This window comes from Hypoxylon trugodes, assembly GCF_022578975.1.
Source record: "Hypoxylon trugodes strain CBS 135444 unplaced genomic scaffold F4822scaffold_5, whole genome shotgun sequence".
NCBI classification, from domain to species: domain Eukaryota; kingdom Fungi; phylum Ascomycota; class Sordariomycetes; order Xylariales; family Hypoxylaceae; genus Hypoxylon; species Hypoxylon trugodes.
Genome location: NW_026250020.1, coordinates 1,389,446 through 1,403,533, shown reverse-complemented (window position 1 = coordinate 1,403,533; position 14,088 = coordinate 1,389,446). Strand labels below are relative to the sequence as shown.

At 47.4% G+C, this 14,088-nt stretch overlaps 6 protein-coding genes across 6 annotated transcripts; 5 read left to right on the top strand and 1 right to left on the bottom strand.

The window, feature by feature from the left end:
* The first annotated feature begins 1,108 nt into the window (after positions 1 to 1,108).
* Positions 1,109 to 3,449, top strand: F4822DRAFT_403197 (uncharacterized protein). The gene is made up of 2 exons (XM_051458102.1): positions 1,109 to 2,705; positions 2,760 to 3,449. Exons 1-2 carry the CDS (start codon positions 1,391 to 1,393, stop codon positions 3,074 to 3,076), a joined length of 1,632 nt encoding a protein of 543 aa, XP_051314347.1. The 5' UTR covers positions 1,109 to 1,390; the 3' UTR covers positions 3,077 to 3,449.
* On the top strand, positions 3,415 to 5,133 carry F4822DRAFT_403196 (uncharacterized protein). Its single transcript, XM_051458101.1, has 4 exons — positions 3,415 to 3,542; positions 3,597 to 4,225; positions 4,295 to 4,864; positions 4,912 to 5,133. Exons 2-3 carry the CDS (start codon positions 3,862 to 3,864, stop codon positions 4,726 to 4,728), a joined length of 798 nt encoding a protein of 265 aa, XP_051314346.1. The 5' UTR covers positions 3,415 to 3,542; positions 3,597 to 3,861; the 3' UTR covers positions 4,729 to 4,864; positions 4,912 to 5,133.
* Positions 5,134 to 5,448: 315 nt separating this feature from the next.
* On the top strand, positions 5,449 to 6,892 carry F4822DRAFT_250328 (RmlC-like cupin domain-containing protein). Its single transcript, XM_051454422.1, has one exon. It carries the CDS (start codon positions 5,624 to 5,626, stop codon positions 6,755 to 6,757), a length of 1,134 nt encoding a protein of 377 aa, XP_051314345.1. The 5' UTR covers positions 5,449 to 5,623; the 3' UTR covers positions 6,758 to 6,892.
* F4822DRAFT_250359 (uncharacterized protein) lies at positions 6,893 to 8,080 on the bottom strand. Its single transcript, XM_051454423.1, has one exon. It carries the CDS (start codon positions 7,426 to 7,428, stop codon positions 7,027 to 7,029), a length of 402 nt encoding a protein of 133 aa, XP_051314344.1. The 5' UTR covers positions 7,429 to 8,080; the 3' UTR covers positions 6,893 to 7,026.
* Positions 8,081 to 10,050: 1,970 nt separating this feature from the next.
* Positions 10,051 to 12,050, top strand: F4822DRAFT_403187 (carbohydrate esterase family 3 protein). Its single transcript, XM_051458100.1, has 2 exons — positions 10,051 to 11,025; positions 11,123 to 12,050. The coding sequence occupies exons 1-2, from the start codon at positions 10,594 to 10,596 to the stop codon at positions 11,420 to 11,422; spliced, it is 732 nt and encodes a 243-aa protein (XP_051314343.1). The 5' UTR covers positions 10,051 to 10,593; the 3' UTR covers positions 11,423 to 12,050.
* A 250-nt stretch (positions 12,051 to 12,300) lies between these two features.
* Positions 12,301 to 14,082, top strand: F4822DRAFT_403186 (carbohydrate esterase family 3 protein). The gene is made up of 3 exons (XM_051458099.1): positions 12,301 to 12,779; positions 12,843 to 13,060; positions 13,143 to 14,082. The coding sequence occupies exons 1-3, from the start codon at positions 12,677 to 12,679 to the stop codon at positions 13,797 to 13,799; spliced, it is 978 nt and encodes a 325-aa protein (XP_051314342.1). The 5' UTR covers positions 12,301 to 12,676; the 3' UTR covers positions 13,800 to 14,082.
* Positions 14,083 to 14,088: the final 6 nt, after the last annotated feature.

Here is a 14,088-nt window from a genome sequence, read left to right as displayed (position 1 = left end):
GTAAGTCAAGGAAAAAACAAGCTTACTAATAAAATACCACAGCTCCTTGAAGATATTCACATTGAATCTTCATAGCAGGCATTTAGCTGCTTAGGTGGTGAACAAAGATTATATCACGGGTGATTCTTTATCATATCTGGATGTGGTAAGACTGAACGAGTCGCTGGCTTCTTAGTTTATTTCTATTCTCCCATTAAACGAGCGGCTCTTGGTCTAATGAAGCGTTTGTTGCGGAGATGGCTGGTGGGATGCAGAGATCTTTTTGAGGTGGACTCAAAGCACGGTTCTCACATGGAATCCCTGTTTAACTACGGGGTTCGAGCGCTAGGGTAGCGCTGATGGTGGTCGGATCAATTATAGACACGTGCGGAACTGAGGACAGACGAGATTCGAAGAACCCTGCCCTTCCAATTTGAGTAGGGGATTGTCGCCAGTTAATATATCGCAGACAACAAAATCAAGCCATCCAATTTTACGAGAATTAGTAATAGTAGCAATGCTCATAATGATCGAGAAGGTAGACGAGATTGCATGCCATATTTAATGTCGAATTCTAGAAATTCCGATCGTTCCGACGATAGCACGTATAAGTAAATAAATTGCGAGCAAGAAGATGGTGTGCCGATCCTACCAGGAAGGGAAATTTGGCCCTTTGAGGCTTGTTCCTGGGCCAAGCTTCTAGTTAGCCTAGGACCGCTAGGTACAGACTTTGTCAGCCTAAGATGCGGAAGCAGGGGGTTAGCTGAGGGCATCTAGCCTTGACTGAACTACCTATTGGGTAGCTATTTGAACTAGCAGTATTCCTTCGGTAGTAGAGCGGCTAATGTATACAAAAGAACGCGTTGGCTGGAGACTTATCAAGTCGTTTTATCTACAAGAAGAATAGCAGAGGCACCCAGAGGATGTGAATGTTGCGTAATGTCCGTCCCGTCTCCAAAATGCTAGTGCCAATACGCCCAGGCGCATATTGGACGCCCTGTATACCTAGAAGTGCAATTCGCAAGCTAGGGTGGGTGACCAGAAGGATTCCGAGCCCCCCACCCATGGTCGCATTGAGAATAGGCGTGTAACTATCTATTGAATCCCATTATATAATACAGTGTATACTAGCCAAGGAGAACATGGGACGAGACAGGGTCGATTTAGTAGATGCAGAAGGATTCCCATATGTAGCAAAGGGTTCCCCCCAAGTATGTACGAAAGACTTTCGAAGAGTGTTCCTATTTCGTCCCCGCCATTAACACCAGCGGCATCGTGATAACCCGATTCCGTGTACATCTAAATTGCCAAGGTCATGCTCTACGTCGGGATATCGTCAAGTCGGACTCCTTTGAGCTGAGTAATTCCTATCAATTTCTAACGGCATTGGCCGTTCGAAAGCGAAGTCACCATGTCGCACTCGCCAGAGCATTCACAATACAGCACCCTCGAGGTCTCCGAACGCGATCCTGAGACATCCCAAAAGGAGGTTCTGCAATATCCGGATCACAGCTACCCACAGACCGTCCCAGTCGAACAGGCGACTGCTGGAGCTACCCATTCATATTATAGTCCCGAGTCGGCGAAAGAAGTTATTAGCCCACCACACCACCTATATCCTGGAGTTGGCGTCTTGCCGGGAGGATATAAAGATCCGAACTATGTAAATGGTGTGGGCTACCAAAATGCGGCAGCGTACCATAATGGCGCAAACTACCCGCCTGGCGCGGTGTATTCTGACATGTCGGCGTACCCGAATAGCATAATGCCACCTAGCACCAATAGCCCGGAAGCCGCTAACGCCTATTTGAACGAGCACGGCGGTCAATACCCTCAACCGAACGAGAAAGCAGCGCCGGCGGCAACGGTGTGTGGTCTTACCCGGAAAGTTTTCTTTATGATAGTAGGAGTCGCAATCGTTCTAGTTGCTCTTGCGGCTGGGTTAGGTGGTGGTTTAGGGAGCAGGCATAATAAGGACTCATCAGATGGGTCGGATTCGGAATCAGGGAATGGACTTTCTGACCCGGTGTTAACGAACTCCACCACGGAAAAATTGATACTCGACAATTCCAAAGTAACGGCCACGAATTGGACAGACCCCAATGGGGTCATTCACAGGACTGTGTTCTTCCAGGATGTATACAACTCCATTATTGCACGTCGATGGGATTCTGAGGGTAAATCATGGAAGACGAATAACTTAACCGCGTTGATGGCCGCCACGACGACACCCCTCAATCCGCAGCCGGGTACTCCCTTAGCAAGCGCATCAATGGACTTGGATCCCACTTACGAAACGCATGTTTGGTTCACGGACCCGAGCAACACCATAAGATCGATGGCTTCTTTCGATGCCCTTAACAGACCAGACAGCTGGGACAATGACACTCTCGATAATGCAGTGCTGCAGACTTGGCCTGGCGGTCAATTGGCCGGGATGTGGCAACGCTGCTGGGAAGCTGACTGCAATGGCACGGGCACTTACGTTGTGGCTTATCAGCGGCCAGAGGGTGCTATCAAGACGGCTAACTCCAGCACTTGGGCCACGGCAACCGTAGCAGTCAATTCCAAGGACGTCGCAGCGAACTCTAGTTTGGCGATTATTCCCCAACTACGTGGGTCGTCGCTCTCCCGTTTGGAACTTGTCTACGAATATGTTTCGGATGGGACCGGAAATATGAGGCTAACTGATTTCAACGACGAATGGGATCCTGACAATCTAACTGGTAATTAGAACCCCAATACCTTTCTGTACGGATTCATATGCTGACCTGCTTTAGAAACCCAACTGCAAAGTAATATTCCATCACCCGCCCCGAGTCAACAATTCGCGGCCACGAAATGGGATAGCTGGAACCAAGCGTTATATATAGGGCTGCTCCAAAGCGGAAAAATACAAGGAAACCACTGGGATGGCAAAAAGATGAATGCCGTTTCAAGTTTCAAATTCAACTCGGGTCCTAGCACCAATTTCTCCGCCATCGCGATGACACCGGACGCCATGTTCTACGCCATCTCCAACAACGAAATATTGGAGTACTCAGTAGACACGTCGGACCCATCTAACTTCAATTATGTGGGCAAAGTATTCCCATGATCCTCATACTCGAATACGAATTTTTATTTTTTTGATTTTGTTGGAACCCTAAAAGGCCAGGTTAGAAAGTCAGGTGTTTCGGAGGGTGCACAGGAGTTAAGGGGTCTGCATGCTTGCCGGACGGGACATATTATCCTCTTCAATTATGACGACTCTATTTTATCGAGCCAGTGTGGCTTTTTGAAATTGATACCAAGCGTAAGCAGTGTTTGCTTAGCTTGGTTTACCTATAACATGTTATACTTCACGATTTGTACATACTTTCTTTTCAGTATACATGTTTTATATAGGAGTTTAAGAAACTCACAACAGGCAATTCTAGCCAAGAGATTAACCGCCGGCTTCAATCCAATACGGAACAGAAATACCTAGAGTTAACATGAAGTCTACATGTGTGCATATGTTGTCGTACCTGCATTAAGTTAACGACGCCCATCTATAAAAGCAGTGTAGTAACATTTCCGAGCCACTCAATATTAGCTAACAACTTAACGAACGCGACGGCAAATGCTATACGTACATGAATTTGTTTCATTAATGTTGGGCTGAGACATGGCTCCGCTTCGTAATCGTGACGCGGACGAAATATCAAGGACGTCATAGTCAATCAGGCATCGTACGGGACTAATGAATCTCTCATCTAATTCTATGATGATGCTTCGAGAGACGGGGTTGGCCACGATTTCAAATGACGGGGTTATCTACCTAGGTAGGTAAGCATACCTAACGAAGCAACTTCGCGGTGAGTAACAATCGTTCTTACTATTATAAAACGAAGGGGAGCCATGCTTAGGAGAACCACAACATCTTCTCTAGTAAGACTTCGAGCCATAACCCAAAGATATTCTGTTAGAAGGCCAAAAGACGTACCACGCATCTCAATCGAAACTGTGCATCAGGCATCTCTCAAACTTAAGCCCTCTACCTTCTATAGCATATCTACACGCAAGATGGCGACGTTCTCGAACACGGATACAGGCGACAAGCCGTCGGGGCCTTACTATAACAAGAACATTGATACGAACGCAACCCTAAAGGAGAAGGTCGAGACTCTAACTAAATTCGTGTCGTCTTGTAAATTTGGCATGATGACAACGCGCGATCCCTCGACCGGCAAGCTGGTCTCTCGCTGCATGGCCATTGCAGGAAAGGTGAGTGACAGCAATTTCCCAAGCTATAAAATATTCAAAGCAGAATTGACTGTAATCTCCAATCCATAGGAAGGAGGTGATATCGACCTAACATTCACAACAAACACGGAATCGCACAAGACGGATGAACTGAAGGCGGATAAACACACTAACATCTCGTTCTGCGATAGCTCGGGCCAATGGGCGTCATTCGCGGGTGATGCCAGCATCGAGACGGATCGGAATGTGGTTAAAAAGTACTACAGCCCGACGCTCAAAGCCTGGCTTGGAGATTTAGGGGATGGGATCCACAATGGTTCAGAGAACGACCCGCGGATCGGCGTGCTTAAGGTGAAAACAACTAGTGTCACGTATGCTATCACCGATAAGACGGTCGTTGGTAGAGCTGCTGAGATCGCCAAGGGTACGGTCACCGGCGAGCCGGCTGGTGTTAACAAGTTGAGAGAGATCAATGAGAAAGAGGTTCAGCAGTGGAGGGCGACAGCTTCGAAGGGGACCTAGGCAGGCGACTTCAGGCTGTGGTCTCACCTGCTGTAATTCGAGGCCGCCGTCACTAGATCCTTAAGAACATGTATATTACATGTGATATTTTCTCGACTTTATTCGGAGAAATCGTCTTTCAATTTGACAAGGTTGACTGGCGGTCTGAGCATAGTATTTATAATATAATGAATCGTCATTTACCTTCCTAGATAAGCTCATCATGTAGTTAACTTGTTCAGCTGGAGTTCCTTAGCTTTGTTGGATACAATGATTGAAGCAGGGCATGGTAGCAACCGCAAGGCTTTCGCATACTGTTTCATAACCATCAGCCGTATTGCTCATACATTCATGTCCCTTTCTGCCGGGCGCGATCCTCAAACAAGTAAGTGTGGTCGGCCCATGAAGAGCCTCGGGGGTAGGAATTTTAATTTGGGGATTTGGAAGAATTAAGTCAGCCATCGCTAGTGGCCAGTCAGCAATGAATTTAGGAACCGGTTCGGGGGAGCTATGCCCTGAAGAGTCAAGTGCGGCACCCGAGACGCGGGTAGAGTGCACTGGAACATCGGGTCATGCTTAATTTATGCTGATGTAAATGGTTGGTAAGGCTTGGGGTGGCGGGGATGCTACGTACTTACCGTCGGGAAATTTTCAATCCTCTTATCCTTCTACCATTGATGCTACTCTTGCTGACCAACTAACTACAAGCGTGCCTACTCCTGACACCTTTCCATCTTGTCAAGACCAACCGGTCGTTCTTTAGTCCAAACAAAACGGGGACCGAATCTTCGTGATATTTCTACCTAGTCTACATAATGCATCCACCCTCGTCCCTGATTCGTGACCTACCTAATTCAGTCTTACTGTTCGATCCTGTATAAGAATACCCTCATAGCATCTTATCCTTCTGCCCCTCATGAGGGCCTTATCGCTTTCCATCTCTATCCTCGTAGCCGCACTCTCCATAATCGTCTATCGAGAACAAGTGTTCGAGCTCGTAACCGCGACATTCGACACAATCCTAGGAAACTTCCCAAACCTCTACGATAGTGACGTTAAAGCTAGCAGCGCTATACTGAAAACGACTACGACGACCACTTCCGAATCCGAGTCCGAATCGCCCTTCTATAAACCGACCGAAATGTCGATACCTAGAGCGATCCGGAAGGTTTTCCTCGCGGTCGAGCAAGCCGAGGGTGCAGGTGCTCGTGTACGACGTAGCATTGGCACGCCTCAATTGCGCAATTTCTCGCCCTTCCTGATGCTCGACCACTTCAGTATCAAACCCGGCGCCGGTTTCCCCGACCACCCCCATCGCGGCCAAGAAACCATTACGTATTTGCTCAGCGGCGGTGTCGACCACGAGGATTTCGCCGGAAACGCGGGTACTATCGAAGCCGGCGACCTACAATTCATGACGGCTGGTCGCGGAATTATGCATGCTGAGATGCCGCGTCAGAACCCAGATGGTAGCGCCAATGTTGGTCTTCAGCTATGGGTTGACCTGCCCGCTCATCTTAAAGCTTGCGAGCCTCGTTACCGTGACCTGCGCGCCAATGAAATCCCTACGGCCGACCTCGATAACGGCAAAGTCCACGTCAAAGTCATCTCAGGTCAGGCTGGTGGTGTCGACAGCGTAAAAGACTTGGCTTATACTCCTGTCTGGGTGCTCGACGTTGAAATCAAGCCCGGCGGCAAGCTAGCGCAACCCTTGCCAAAGGGCTGGAACGCCTTCTCATACCAATTAGAGGGATCTGCTGTATTTGGATCGGGCGACAGCAAGCAGACGGTCGCACAGTACCACAATTGCGTTTTCGAACCTAACGGCGATGTGGTACTTGTTGAGGTACCCGAGACTGCGACGGAGAGTGCAAGATTCGTGCTCGTCGCCGGTCAGATCCTTGACCAAAAAGTCGTTCAATACGGTCCCTTTGTGCTCAACACACCCGAGGAAGTGCGCCAGGCACTAATAGACTATCAATTCCATATGAACGGATTCGAAAGGGCTAAGGACTGGCACAGCGAAATCGGCAAATCGATGGCTAGCTAAGCGATAAGCCATTGATGTTTTAAAATTGGCGTCATTTGAATCCCCCCGGGGACTTTCCTTAACCCTTTGAGCCGATTTCGCCGAATTCTTGTATATAGTTTCTCCTCCCTTGCATTATACCTTTCCTTTGGATACCTGACAACATGGCTATGGCGTACAAATATTAATGTAGAATGGGGTGTTCGACAACGAAAAATTGAGTAGTGACATTATGGATTTTCCTTCTTTCTCGCCCCGCGATTCCAAGTGTTCAAAGTTGGATGATTGACTCAAAAGTTCCCTTTAGGCCGTTTGACCGGATATACGTCCGGAAAGCTCAAGGCCCACCGGAGCCGGAGTAGTTCGTCTCTCGGCGGACGCATTCCATTCCAACGGGCGAGTTTGTGGGTCGGCAGGCCCGTTACCTGCCGTAACCGTGGATTATTCAGAATAGAAGCAGCTTCCAGTTGTGGACCGCAGTGTTGGTTCCTTCCTGCCCGATCGTGGTTGTTTCCCCGACTTAGTTTCTCTGGTTTAACCGCTACCGCTGCCGTTACGGCTCCGGTCCCGCCAGTCCTTGCCAGCGAGTCATTCTTTCCTCCGGAGGAATTATGGGAAGATGAGGAATGGTGTTGAGGACTTCGGGCATTCGGTCCTCCCTTGCGTCTTTGTGCAATTGCTATATTCGACATTTTATTGTTTCTGTTGGTGGTATAGGCGAACAGATAAGTTTTAAGTCAGCCGCCTATGTAGACCCGGAACAGGTGTCTTATAAAGAAAACCGCGGCAGCGCCGGAGCACCCCGCGGATACATCTCGATTTATTACTTGCCATGACTCTGAAAGCAAGGCTCCGAGACCCTATAACATGTCGTCTTCACTAGTCGTCCGTTAAGTACGTACATGTCCCACCCACCTAACTACCGAAAGAAATGGGGGCGAGCTGGAAACATACAACACGAGAGGTATTTGAAGCCTCACTCATGATTACCCGTTCGGTGGGTTTCTAGCGTTCTTTATTGGGTGCGGATCACGGCTAGATTACCGCGGTCTTACACCATTCCCGTGCCTTGTTAAAGGTGTAAGACGTGAGATAAGAGTAAGAGTGGGTCGAATCAGGTCCGTCCAGGCGGATCACGGGTAGTTTCTGAGTCATCCTTAGCGCCCTCTTCTCTGTTTGCTGCTGAACTTCATCTATTCGGATTTGTTTAGGTACCTTAGGCAGGCTGGAAAGTAACACGTTATTATCGTTGCGTCGCACGTACAAAGAGATACACCATCTGATCCGCTTCTTGTACTTTAGAGAGAATGGCAAGGTGCATGATTCTGACGGTATTGAAGGATTCAAAAGGCGGGTGCTGTATGCGCTTTAGGAGGTGGGTGGTATGCCCTGATGGTTGGCGAGCGAGAGCCGCACTCGCTGTAAGATAACGCGGGGTTGCTTTTGAATTCATACGGCTTCCAATATTCCTCATTTTTGCTCTCTATTTTCATTCGCCAATGCCACTGGCGCCACAAACTTCTATAGCCCATACATGGACAAAAGAGCCAGTGTGGGAGTACAAGATAGTCCCCAAATGTAACACCCACTGATGGATAGGCAGGCTGAGCACGTTTGGGTTACTGCACGCAACTAGCAAGTCTGATCATCCACCATCAAATGATCTATTCAAATTGACTGAAGCTGCCTTCAAGTCAGAGCCTACCTACCGGGTATCAGTATTGCTAGCTGAGGGCTAGGCCAAGACGCGGCCATTCTGGACCCATCACATATTGATACAAAAAAAAAAATCGATCTTACGCCGCCACTACGCATACTAAATTCTAAATTTATAATAGATCTATTCTTACCATATAAAAACGGCATAATCCTTCCTAGCCAGTACAGTATCGAGGACGAGATACCATCCTCGGGTTACACAAATGAGCCTCCTCAGACAGCACGATAAATATCAAGCCCGGACCCCGGCTTAATGCTACAACGGTACATCAAACCCTCCGATTGAAGCAGTTCCTCCATATTAATTGTACCTGGATAGCCTACGAAACTTCGCGCTCGGCTTTAGGAACTTATTCCGGGAAAGTGGAAGGCCGTTGAAGTAGTATCTCACGTATACAGGCCGTCCATTGGATATTATCATTGTGCTTGATATTAGTACGCGCTACATCAATAATATAGATATCTCAGTTCCAATCCATTACTCTCTACACTTTGTAACTGTTTCTGAATTCCCCTCGTTCGGGTTTACCGAAACGGTACTATGCTTAACATGATCCAGACCTCAATCATCGCCGACCTCTATATTACTTGCGTTACTATCTTCGACCTCTAATATGGCAAATATGGGTGGCTGTCAATGAGGAAAAAGCTAAGGTACTCTGGAGTTATGCATAGACGGCTATTTAGGAACAGGCGCACTTACTTCCTGGGTAGATGCTTCTCGAACTACGTTGACCCTCCGGTTAACATCTCAAATACCCCTGAAACTACATGGAATTTAGACTGCTATTATTAATATCATAAATTTGCTTGAGTAATATGATGATAAGATGAGTTCTTCCTGGACTATCTTCATATATCAATAACCACGTGGCCAACAAGGACCAAGATCTTACAATATAGGAACCTGCATATCATATTGTTTGGCCGAAATGGTGGATAGCATGCGGGCTTCTTCCCACGTGGATTGAGCCTCGATGGAATCCAGCTATAATCTAACCATACCTTGGTATCCTACCCGTTTGGTAACATCATGGTTGAATGTGACGCAAAAACCTATAGGAAATATAGTACCTATAATGCCAAGGTCTTCGTCGATCTATGTCCACGTGGACTATACCAAAGCCGGCGCGACCACAATTATGTGCTTGTAACGAAGACAATTGCCGTATACCCTTCCAGAAGAGTATACTCGTCGCGAATGCCCCTTGATTATATGCAGCAGGCCTATTTGCGTAGGACAGGGTGCATTTAGCAGTGGGTGTTGAATGGCTCGTCGAGCTTTTGGATGTATCAGTGTTACTTGAAGGTATGCACTTCATTATGCTTATGTCGTTCTAAGAAGTCCTCCGAGCCTCGATTAAACCGTTCTAGGAATTCTAATCGAACATTTCAATATGAGTGCTTAGCCTATGAGCAAGTTAAACCCACCGGCATCACTATATTATGGCAACGCTCCTAGTATTTCCAAGCAGATACGTCAGACTTCAGTCTATGCTATAACCCCTGCAGCTGGACAATAAGGCGACGTTTCAGGGGAATTGCAGCTGGGGAAAACACGTGGGATGCTAAAATTGGCATGATTTAATATGGGAATTGAAAGAAAGCGTTAGAATTGACGAATAGGGGAGACCAACTTTAACTAGGGTATCGGTGGAATAGATTGGAACTGATGAATATATCGTCAATCCCGCTGTGGACACCTTTTTTAATATCTGATTCTACAACCTTTACATGCCATTATATCATCCGGGATGGCTCTAGGCGACTTTATTCCACGTGGAAGCCATGTGCTCGTGGGCCCGGCTGAAAGGACGCTTTTTGACACTCCCCATGGGTTCGGAGTCGATCATTCCGTTAAAGTAGGATCCCAATTGACATACTTGCAGGAAGAGGGTAATATCGAACGCCTATATTGATTTTGTGCGCACACTTGCATTCAGTTCATTTATCCGCTCTTGGCAGGAACACTTGAGTGCGACGACGTAAATTCTCCAACTCGATCTAACATGATTCCAAGGAAGGCGGGTTTCTATAAGATCCAGATCAGGAACGACGACAAACTCAGATATCGCCGCATTCCAATCCAAGCATCTTAGCAACTATCTTCACACCTTCTGGTAATATTCATCATCACAATGCTTTGCAAGACATTCGTCCCGTTGGCTATGCTTCTAGGCGCGTCCGCCGCCCAGAACGCCACGCTCCGGTACATGCCCTTTGGTGATTCTATCACCGAGATCATCTGCTGGCGCGCGAAGCTTTGGGAGAAGTTGAAGCCCACCGAGTGGGGTACCGTGGACTGGGTTGGCTCTGGCAAAACAGAGAACAACTGCCGCGACACCACCTACGATCGCGACAACGAGGGCCACTCTGGTTTCCTCGCCATTGACATTGCCAACAAGAAGCAGCTCGTCGGTTGGCTTGAGAAGAACCCGGCCGATGTCATCACGATGCACCTCGGCACCAACGACATCGTGCAGCAGAACAAGCCAACCGCTGATATCATTGCTGCTTTCACGACCCTTGTGGGCGTGATGAGAGATAGCAACCCGAACATGAAGATTGTCGTAAGTTGCCCGGAAGATCCCAACATATTCTACTGTTGGGATTGTTCTTCCCCCTTAGCCCGTTGCTCGTGCGTATAGGTTAACTTTATTAAAATAGGTGGCTCAAATCATCCCCATGGGGCTGGGCAACTACAACACCCCGATCCAGGCATTGAACAAGGCCATCGTCCCCTGGGCAGAGGGCCTCAACAAGACCGAATCGCCCATCTGGGTCGTGGACCAGTACACCGGCTTCAGCGGTTCTAGCGACCTACGGGATGGTGTACACCCCAACGATGCTGGCGATGTCAAGATGGCAGACGTTTGGTACCCCGCTCTTGTCAATGCTTTCCAGGTGGCTCAGGCGGACAAGCAAGCTGCTGCTGCTAAGCAGGTCGAGGTCCCATTCACGGCGTAAAGAACGCCTGCTCCATATCTCGAGATATAGTTAGTACGGCTACTTACGTATTCTTCTTGTTCTATGCTGGGTCTCTGGGGCGGTCTCGTTCTATATATACTGCTTCAACGGCATGGATATTTCTGCCAAAGCTGTCTTTACCTAAGAAATGATGTTGAAGGTAAATGATTATGACCGATATTAAAAAATTCATGTGTTGCTTATTAAGCACAAGTTTGGCGCCTGTCTCCTCAATAGTGATTTATAATATTGTTGGATTGTGTTCGAACCTAGAGCGTATTAGAATTAAACGGATTATTTACGATTGGCCTTTCGGCTATCGCATTTATTACCCCTTTTCTTCCTTGATCCTCTTATCTTGCTAGGGTAAGCCTATGGTAGAAGTCTACGAGGAGCTATGATTGCCCCCAATATGGAATAGATGCATGCAAGACGGAGGCTCGAAATCGTCTAGACTGGGTTTAATTCTTTGTCGCTTACGTGTCCCCTTATCGTGATTAGCACTTGATAGCTATAATGATACTTTCTATCAATCCTCTCCCACTATTGGTGAAGAGGAGTGACTTACATATACGAGCTTACGGCTTTAGATCGTACAAGATGAGGGACACGAGAATTTTGCCTTACCTCCGTACCTCTAATATTGGGGGTACAAGGCACTAAACTTGTTCCTTACAAGCCTGTTGTGTATTTGCTTTTATACGGGACCGAAAATGCGCATAGATGAACTATCCATCGATCTCGATTCTAGATTTTGTCATGCTTTTATTATGCATCGTAGATTGTAGGAAGATTATCTCTTAGTTGAACAAATTCAACGAATACTAAATGGAAAAAGAAAAAGATGTTGACGGACGGTTAGTAACCTGTGGAGATGATGTAGAGGTGGGTAGGTCTAACACAGCACGCGCGGGTGGTGCCGATGACCCGGTCGTAAAATAAGGCCAAGATTTAAGGCGTTTGTATCCCTGCATAGTGGGGTATCATCTTCGTCTGGGTCAAATCAGATCTCAGCTCTCATCTACTTAGGTATAAGGTTGATGGTAAGCTTTAACTAAAATAGCAGATAACGGGGACGCTGGCACGCTGGAACCCAGCGCCTTGGGTACTTTCTCGAACGCCGAGAACCCCTGAATTGTCGTAATGTCGTGCTTCTGCAACGCGCTTTCAAGGAAAATGTGAAAAAAATAATTATTTGTCTATCTTACCTTACCTAACATACCATCGTCGAGCAGATGGGCTTCATTCCTCGAAATGCATTTACAATCGCGCTTTTCTGCGCTTTACATGCGCTGGAAGCAACTACCTAATCTTCACAAGGTCATAGCGGTGTCTGGTCTGATATTATTCTTGATAGGTAGGCAATTCTCCCAAGGGAGGCATCGTGCGCGTGGAAAGCTGACTTGAAGGTTGACTATAGTCATATTCATTCAACCGAATCCAGCAGTCGCCCGCGATGGATGGAACCGACTCACACATACTGGAAATGGCCCTCTTGCAGGTGGAATTCCTCTTCGCGTTATGTTCATAGGCGCTTCCATGACCTTGGGCGAGCATTCGACTGGTGAATTGGGCTATCGCAAGCAAATCCGAGACTGGCTTGTTTCTAGGGGCAATCCAGTCAACTACGTCGGCCAGGTATTATCATTTACCACCCCCATATTCAGATATTATGATATTTTGGTTCGTTGATCGCGCTAACCTCCCAATGTGCTTACAGAACCGATTCGGTGATTTCAAGGATAACGACGTCCAGGCATTCGGTGCCCAACCCATTAAGCCGACCCTCGATCGCCTAAAAGAAGTTGTGCCACAAACTCAACCGAATCTGATTTTGATAAACGCCGGGTCGAGCGACTGTTTCCAGTTAGATCACTGGGGACCAGCGTACGTGTTACAAGCTATGCGCGACCTAGTTGATTTCCTATTCGAGGCATCGCCACGAACCACCATTATCATGTCGACAATCATCACGAGTCCATGGGAGGGTACAGAAAAGTGCGTAAAAAGCTCCAACGCACAGATACGCCAAGTCGCTATCGACCTTATCCGCGAAGGCAAGCCTGTGACGATGGCAGAAATGCATTTTGATCAGGGCCTACCGAATCGTGTTTTGCGTGAGGATATTGGACCCGATGATATGCACCCTACCGACAAGGGGTACTTCAAAATGGGTGATATTTTCATGGAGAAAATTCTAGAAGTCGAGAAGAACGGCTGGTTGCATCGTCCGGTAGACAACGGTGTCCCAGAAGACGGCGATGCTGCTAGGGATGCCGAAGATGCGATCAAGGCGCAAGAAGAAAAAATGAAGGAGAAGGGAGGCGCAGAAAACTTGCCTCTACCTGGTAGGAGGCGAACGAGGAGAGACGGTTAATAGGAGACATGAGGTTGATAATAAAAAATCTCAGTACATGTACATTACACCCTTTCCTCAACAAGAAAGAGTTCGCATTATCTGTCTATCTACCTAGGTATGTACTACGCTGAAGATTTCCTTTCGGCTGTTACGATTAGAGGTATTCTGTATCAAGACTATGTCATCACTCACGATACTATAATCTTCTAGCCATCCTTAGCTTCGGGCTTTACTGAAACTAGGTAATTTTGAGGCTGCCTACTTATTCCACTATCATGAAAATGCTTAGCACCCTCTCCCCTAAAAA

Bases quoted from the DNA above. Each gene is read 5' to 3' on its own strand.
- F4822DRAFT_403197 (XM_051458102.1), top strand. From the start codon at position 1,391: ATGTCGCACTCGCCAGAGCATTCACAATACAGCACCCTCGAGGTCTCC. The intron at 2,706-2,759 runs GTAATTAGAACC...GACCTGCTTTAG, and splicing joins GGATCCTGACAATCTAACTG to AAACCCAACTGCAAAGTAAT.
- F4822DRAFT_403196 (XM_051458101.1), top strand. From the start codon at position 3,862: ATGCTTAGGAGAACCACAACATCTTCTCTAGTAAGACTTCGAGCCATA. The intron at 4,226-4,294 runs AGGTGAGTGACA...TCTCCAATCCAT, and splicing joins CTGCATGGCCATTGCAGGAA to AGGAAGGAGGTGATATCGAC.
- F4822DRAFT_250328 (XM_051454422.1), top strand. From the start codon at position 5,624: ATGAGGGCCTTATCGCTTTCCATCTCTATCCTCGTAGCCGCACTCTCC.
- F4822DRAFT_250359 (XM_051454423.1), bottom strand. From the start codon at position 7,428: ATGTCGAATATAGCAATTGCACAAAGACGCAAGGGAGGACCGAATGCC.
- F4822DRAFT_403187 (XM_051458100.1), top strand. From the start codon at position 10,594: ATGCTTTGCAAGACATTCGTCCCGTTGGCTATGCTTCTAGGCGCGTCC. The intron at 11,026-11,122 runs GTAAGTTGCCCG...TTATTAAAATAG, and splicing joins ACCCGAACATGAAGATTGTC to GTGGCTCAAATCATCCCCAT.
- F4822DRAFT_403186 (XM_051458099.1), top strand. From the start codon at position 12,677: ATGCATTTACAATCGCGCTTTTCTGCGCTTTACATGCGCTGGAAGCAA. The intron at 12,780-12,842 runs GTAGGCAATTCT...GGTTGACTATAG, and splicing joins TCTGATATTATTCTTGATAG to TCATATTCATTCAACCGAAT. The intron at 13,061-13,142 runs GTATTATCATTT...ATGTGCTTACAG, and splicing joins CAGTCAACTACGTCGGCCAG to AACCGATTCGGTGATTTCAA.